Source organism: Theobroma umbraticum, unplaced genomic scaffold (genome assembly GCF_002168275.2).
Source record: "Theobroma umbraticum cultivar Fairchild unplaced genomic scaffold, ASM216827v3 scaffold_34.0, whole genome shotgun sequence".
Taxonomy (NCBI): Eukaryota; Viridiplantae; Streptophyta; class Magnoliopsida; order Malvales; family Malvaceae; genus Theobroma; species Theobroma umbraticum.
The window spans coordinates 868,486-876,440 of NW_018397275.1; the positions used below are offsets into that span (position 1 = coordinate 868,486).

Below are 7,955 nucleotides of genomic sequence, written 5' to 3' on the forward strand. Positions count from 1 at the left end.
TGTTCACTTGAATGGTTTTGCTTTGCACAAATGGCTCCTCTACAATTTTAACAGAAAGGATGTCCTTGTGGAAGGCTCTAAATAGCTTTGTTAAGGTGAATGTCGATGCAGCTCCTATTTCTAATCGAAGAGAGCTTAGCATGGAAGGCTTATGTGAAGATAACCGTAGATATTGGATCTTTGGATTCATGGGCAAACTTGATATAGACACCATTCTGAAAGCTTAATTACACGCTATTTATATGGGACTTCCGCTTGCTTGGCATCATGTTTGTCAACTGATTGTGGTTGAATCGAACTCTAAACTTGCTGTCCAAAAGATTCACCAAACAATCCAAGATAAATCCTCTTTCACCGATTATTCATTCTATTCAACCGTTAATGTTGAAAGATTTGAGTATGCTCGATACATCATAATTATAGGGAAGCAAATTTCTGTGCTGACTTTCTTGCTAAGAAGGCGCAATTGGGAGAATTTGAAGTTATTAAACTACAATCCCCAACTGAGCTGTCCTTTTTGCTTCAAGATGATTTAGTTGGTGTTGCTAGGCCTACAGCTGTGGTAGATTAAGCGGTTTCCGCTGCCATGTACCCAAAAAGAATGAAGTCATGAACTACGTACACTACATTGTTCCATTTAAATTCACCTGTTTCTGAGGAAAGAATCAAAGAAAGAAGTAGCGATGCGAAAATAAAGTCAGAATTGGATCTCTCTTCCATACGAAGCAAAGCCCCAATTGACCACCTCAATGCTACAAAGAAAAATTCAAAACAAAAATAGGAAATGTAGTCATTATTAAGTCACATAAATGTCAAGCTTCAGCTCTCCATGATCATAAAATTCTCATGGAATAAGATTATCCCTATCCCTACTACACATTGAATGCATAACATGCATAAATCCAGAAAAGCAACAATTGCTCAGATCATCAAAGGATGCTCCACTCACTGCACATTGTGCCCACTCCATAAACAACAATCACAACCATCTCAAAACCTGGCAGCCCGTTCAACCAGATCTTTGTACTCATCACTTACAAAAGACTTTACTTTGAGAGTGGGGTTTCTACTATCAGGCTTCGCTGGAGACTCGTACTTTATCCCAATTACAGTTGCCAAACCTGTCAAAAAAGAAACAAAAACAAATTAAAAGCAAATTCCACCACACAAATAGAAGTCTCATGTGCATGGACATCTTTGGTATATAAGACCTGCACTCTTACACTTGTGAATCCTAGACATGTTGCTAGTTCATGGTTTGTATAAATGGTATACAAGCATTTTAAATGTATTTTGTAATTCATAACACCAATTTTTATTGCCTATGAATAAATTCAGAATTCAAATACAGAATTTTACATCTTTGTTAGTAGTTGGGTCTGCTTAGTCAGGTATTGCAGTTGTGAAAACTATGGTGGAAAAACTAGAATTGAAAACTGTGCTAGAAACAGCTATGGAAAAGCAATCTTAAACCAGAGTGTTCGGCATAATATGATAATAGTATTGTGATGGGATCAAATATCCAGAAAGGACGTGATGCTAAAATGCAATTGTTTTTATTTAAAACCCAATTCCCAGAGTTATCTCTATGTTATACTATTCAAAATTATCTTAATTTTTAATCAAACATTTTGAAAAAGCAAAAGGAAAATATAAGAGAAAGTGAGGCCTTATTATACCAACATTTATTCCATGTAGAGGAGATGGACTTGCTTTGTAATGAATAAGATCAAATCAAAAGAGCAGTGTTAAATTGACATGTACAAAGGCAGAAGCACAACTGCATAGTAATGGTAATGCAGGTGCCCACCTGCTTTAGTATTAGGCAGTACAATTTCAAGCCTCATTTGACAATTTTCATTTTTAAAGCATATTACGACCCTTATGCCAACTGAAGTCTTTATGCTATTTGCTAAAGACTTCCTTTGACATATAATAACCGGCCTGTGCATCATCAAGAACTGAACAATTACAAAAACCATCCCCACTTCAAGTTCAGTGGTTGCATCAAAATCCTAAGCTAAGCTGAGAACATTGTGCTACAGCTATCCATACCCTTTACCAAAGAAACCCAAGAAAAACATAAACAAAGGGAGCTCAGCAAACATTTAATAAATCTTCATCATTCCCTTGAAGCTTAAGACCAGCTTACAACAAAAATTTGGTAACGCAACAGTGGAAACACGAATTTGGTAGATTTGCAGTGGAAATATGATTTAGAAGTGATTTTCATAAAAAATTGTGGCTGCAATGTAGGGAGATCAAATGACCAATAAACTTAAAACGCTATACTTAAAGTGAATCATTCAATCAATAAATGCATTTTTGTTTGACTTTTGAAGTTACTGAACATTAAATGGTCAAAAAGGACTACCAAGAAAAATTAGTTACTTTTCGGATACAGTCGTACGATCAAATAAGGCAGTTAATATTTTTAAAAAATTCTAAATAATGTCACAAGATGAATACTAACTCATATATTTGTAATAAAACACAAATATTAACTATATCTTTTACAAGAAAAATAAACATAAGAGACAGAAATAAGATTGGCAGAATCTAAACCCTTAACTCTGTGTTCGGGTACGAGGGAATAGAATGGGAATGGAATAGCCATTTTGTAAGAATAGAAAAAGAGATGAATAGTTATTATGTAGTTTGGTTCATGAGTATAGAATAGGACAAGATTTACTATTCTGAATTATTCTAATGTTTGGTTGGCATGAATAGTAGAAATAACTAAAGAATAAGTGAAAAATGATAAAAATACCCATTATTATAATATCTAATTTTTAAATTAAAATATTTATTTTTTAATAATTTATTATAAATATTAATAAATTGTTATTCAAATGTTAATATGATTATTTATTTTAATTTACAAAATATTAATAATTTGTATTTCATTTAAAATATTAATAATATATAATTAAAACAATAAGTTTTATTATTTTATTTTACTCTTTAATTTTAAAATATTAAAATGTAAAAATGTATAATTAAATTTTACTTTAATTTTTATGTTTAAAATATTAACTAGTTATAATTTATAATTAAAACTTAAAACTTTTTATTTTAAATTCATTTTAATTTTTTTCATTTTTATTTTCTCTTCTTTTTATTATAATATTTAATTTTTAAGTTAAAATGTTTATTATTTTAATAATTTATTATAAATATTAATAAATTTTTATTTAAATTTTAATATGTTTATTTATTTTAATTCACATAATATTAATAATTTATAATTCATTTAAAATATTAATAATTTATAATTAAAACATTTATATTATTACTTTATTTTATTCTTTATTTTAAAATATTAAAATATAAAAAAATTATAATTAAAATTTTATTTTAATATTTAAGCTTAAATATTAACTTTTTATATTTTATAATTAAAACTTAAACCTTTTTATTTTAAATTCATTTTATTTTTTCTTTTTTCTTTTAATTTTAAATTTATTTTAATTAAGTGAGAGAAAGAGAGAGGCATTCACGTAGAGAGAGAAATTTAAAAAATGAATAAATTGTATTTTATATAGTATGGTAATTCTTAAAATAAATTAGAGGTGTTTTTATCCACCAGTTTTTTTAATTCTATTCCTTGCCTTTTGAAATAGCCAATACCAAGAGAGGTCTTGATGTTGGCTATATTCCCTATCTCCCTGAATGGCCATTCCTAGGAAGTCATTCCTTCTAACTAAATAAGGTGTTAAAAGAGGATTAAAAATAGGAGAATGGAATAGCCATTCCCCAAACCAAGCATGCTGTAGGTATTCAAGTGGTAAATCGACAGATATGAGTAACATCTAGGTGGTCAAAAGAATGCAGCATAGCTTGCAAGAAGTCTAGAGTGCAGTAATGGGGGAAGATGTTGCAATTCGATGGTCAGGTTACAGTCAGTTATGAAAGAAAGACAAATTTGGCAGTTTCACTGTGAAAAGGGGCATAACTGGCTTTTCCTATAACCCACCACTGGCTGGAGACGCAAAGCAATTTTTTATGGTGTATTATGACTGCAATGGGATCAACCATGTGATTGGAGAAGCAGCTAACACATGGGCATAGCCTGACTGGCCCAATTACTGTTAGCACTCAGTTCTCACCCGCAGCCCCTCACAGCGTTTGCCTCAAATGCACTTTTCGGTTGAAAACATAGGCCTGTTTGACATTATGTTTGAGGCCAGAAACAAAGATTTAAGGCCCACATAACGCTAAACTGGGTCTAAGGGGATGGGGCTTCTGGTAGAGATCTCAACTTCGAGCCCCAGTGCTGTCTTGCACCCGATATAATAATAATAACTAAAAAACAAAAGGATTAAGAGGGTCATCTACATGAGCACCATATATTTGGCTTCAAACATCTTCAAGGCTGTACAAATCATTGATGCAAAAGATTGAAATTTGACACTATTTCACTAGAACATAGTTATTTCGGCAGGGAAAAAAATATTTTGCACTTTTGCTCAATATTATTGCAATAAAATCCCAAACTAAACATATAAGGTATGCTAAATATTGTTACTACTATAGAAATAAATAAATAATTCATGTGAAATGACATCAGGTTGGGGGATACCAAAAATCAGATTTTCTGAACTCATATGACAAGCTTTTATCTCCATACCTTTCACAAATTATGGTTCCAGATTCAGGCACTGATCTAAACTAATTTGAGATTAAGGGCTCACTTAATCAAGGTAAGATAGTAGAGTACAAACTAGAGTAGTAATGAGCTGAACTCAAATTATAACCGACATACTCGTCATCAATAAATTATAATATATTACTACACGTGACGTACATATACACTTCAAAGAATAATTTCGGTGAAATTCTAAATTCTTCCAAAAGCACAGCAGTTAATTTTTTATTTATAATGGCACAATTAATTCTTCACATAGGATGATAATTAAAAAAAAACCATAAGGGAAGGTACTCACTTGAATGTATGCGTCCATATAAGAATCTTTCACCTTTCCAGAATTCCAAAGGTCTTGACTTGATCCTAGTGCTCCGTCTCCTCCCTTCGGCATTGTATGTTGTACCAGAACCTACAAAGTAAAATACACGAAGTCATTCCAACAGAATTACTGAAGAACTTCAAAGATGCAAGTTGAGTTCTTGGTATTAGTAACACCTGCAAGGCTTTGTCTCCGAGAAAGTGCTTTCCTCTTACATTCATTGCGTGGATATGGTTTTGTTTTGCCCTTGTTGTGTTGCTAAAGAAACAAATTAAAAAGTAGAAAAACGAACATTAAAAACTTGACAATTTTTCAAAAGGAATGTAAACCAAAAAGAGGCATGAGTCTTATTTCTTTTTCTTCACTAAAAACTAAACTAGTTCACCAAAATACATAGTGATGTATAGCAAAATGGCTTGATTCATATGTTTACAGACATAAGACTAATTAAATATGAAGGGACTCCAGACGGTAACTGAAGCATGCAAAGTCATACAAACATCTACTAGAAACTACCATTAATCCACTACCTTGTAACATTTTTTATTGAAAATGACACCATCAGCCATTGCAGTCAGTAACATGCAATATCCTAGAAGACATTGCAAATTTTCACAGTAACCCAGATACACTTGGATTCAAAAAGAGTTACAGACACATTGTTTGATTTTAGAAGGTGAAGTTTCGCATGCAGGACTTACAAATCAAGTTTCAGGCTTTACCTTTCTCACATTAAAGTAAAAGCAACACCATTTCCTCCATGGTGGTTTCAAACATTTTCAATTGTTTTATTTATTTTCTTCAAAACCATAAGGAGTTAGAATAATAAGCCTAACTCTAGATTGGCATGATTTGAGGCAAAGATAATTCTTAAAAAATATAGTAGACCAAACTCTTTCTCAACTCGTAAATATAGCTAAGAACATGTCAACTGTCAATTTTGATTATTATATCATGAACTAATGACAGGCAACTGAATTCAACACATTTCCAATATATGGGGTAAAGAAGCAGTGGTAGGAAAGACAATAAAAACTATTCCACGATAGTTGAGGTGAAATGCACTAGCCACATGTATCTCCCCTGTTGCAGTCCCTTATTCCCTTCAGTTACCTAGTAGCTAAGTTACTTGTTGAAAATGATGGTGGGGGGTGAATTGTTATTATTTGCAATCACTGTTTTACATAATAAAACGTGGCAAGCATACCTTTGTAATATATATGTCCAAACAGAACAGAAAAACCACAGATTCTATGCTTTGAGGAGCAGTCCTATTTCATTGCCATAAAATCAACCTTTGTGGTGCAAAATTCTACAAGATTATTAACTAACAGAAAACCTTTTGAGTTGATATCAATAATATGTTATATGAGCTCTTGCTGCATTGAGAGAGAGTGTAGACCAGAAAATGCAAGTTTGGGAAAATTAAGCCAAACCAGAGAAAAAAAAAATCAATGTTTGGAAAACATAGAGCTAATAGTATAGCTTCTATATATAAGCCCAGAAAAGCACTACAGAACTCCCTAATCATGAATGCTGACTGCCATACTAAATGGAAAAAATTAAGCACGAAGATAAATAATCATGGAAAGTACAAACCTCATGCAGCTCTTGACCACTTTCTGCTGTTTTCAGAGATCCATCCATTGTGCAGCCCTCAACCATAGCAGGATTAGATTCATCTGTTAGGGGAAGGGAAATGTACACAAAGAAAACTAATAAATTGAACCATCAAAAGCACAATAATGACTTGAGGTAAATCTGGTTCATGATGCGCCAGGTCCAAGGCAACGGAAAGCCGAAAGTTATAATTTATTATGTAGGTATGTCACATTTCAAATCCAATCATAACAAATTTAGAAATGATATTTCAATGATAATCTATTTAAAGCATAATAGCAGGTCAAAGATTACCTCATATTTTTGTTATACTTCAAAAGCAGAAAATTACTGCCTGAATTTTCTTAGGCCTATAACATGAAATTTCTTTTCTGATTTATAACAAATACAGCCAACCATGAGCCACATATGTTGAAATGATTAGCTAAATGGGTATATACAATATGAATTTGTATCTTTGATGTTATTTGAGTATTCAAGGGTACAAAGGAGTTAATCTTCACTAGCTATACAAGCTAAAGCATGAATTTTAATAAAAGACCCATTTAACAAGAATAAGCAAGGGTTCCAAGAAGTTGCCAAAAGGTCAGCATGAAAGTTTGTAAAGCAATAGGACAAGGATCATTAAATTCTACATCTTGCAACAGTGACATGAAGACCTATTGTGGAAGTAACCCTCTAGGACATTCAACTGGTAAGACCTTATGACCTTTAATGCATTAGCAATTTAGCATAAGCAATAAGCCTTAACTGCAGACTGTCAACTGAAATGCATAACTTTCTAGAGGCATCAGCATTATTATGAGCAACTATCATGTGAACAGAAGTTAATCAAGGGCATTTATAGTATTCATTCAATGTAAGTTTTAAGCACAGAAAGTCAGTGAGGAATACATGCTATTTGGGCAGCTCACTAGTTCTATTATAAGATATTGGCATGATGCTGCTATCTACAATTCACAATGTAAGAGTACTCCCCCTTCCACCACAGATTCAACTTTTGCAGGTAGATCACAAAGTGCTATCACATTACAACGGGTGACTTAAAGTTTATTCGAACAGATAGCACCAAGAGAGACAGAGATAGAGAGAACTACCAATTCAACTGAAGAGGAATAAAAAGTGCTAAAACATGTTTAATAGAGTCGTAGACATAGTTATCATTATCGTACAATATGCGATACGTATAATGACGTATCACATCATACAATGCGTCACAATACTAGTAGAAAACAATACATATCTATAATTGTATCACATTTGGTCAAGTATTGAAAGAGGATCGTACAATACACGATATGTATCTTACAATACGGGGGCATATCGTATGATACAATCGATACAATTTTTTATAAACTTAATTCTAAT

The 7,955-nt window shown here is 32.3% G+C and overlaps 1 protein-coding gene across 1 annotated transcript in view; it reads right to left on the reverse strand.

The window, feature by feature from the left end:
- Positions 1-684: 684 nt before the first annotated feature.
- The window catches only part of CENP-C (centromere protein C), an 11,742-nt gene continuing 4,471 nt past the window's right edge, over positions 685-7,955 (reverse strand). Inside the window, exons 8-11 of the mRNA XM_021443032.2 lie at positions 6,567-6,649; positions 5,144-5,225; positions 4,947-5,057; positions 685-1,121 (exon numbers count right to left, since the gene is read on the reverse strand). Of these exons, the coding sequence (XP_021298707.1) occupies positions 991-1,121; positions 4,947-5,057; positions 5,144-5,225; positions 6,567-6,649 (407 nt within the window). The 3' untranslated portion in view covers positions 685-990. The remainder of the gene's footprint in view (positions 1,122-4,946; positions 5,058-5,143; positions 5,226-6,566; positions 6,650-7,955) is intronic.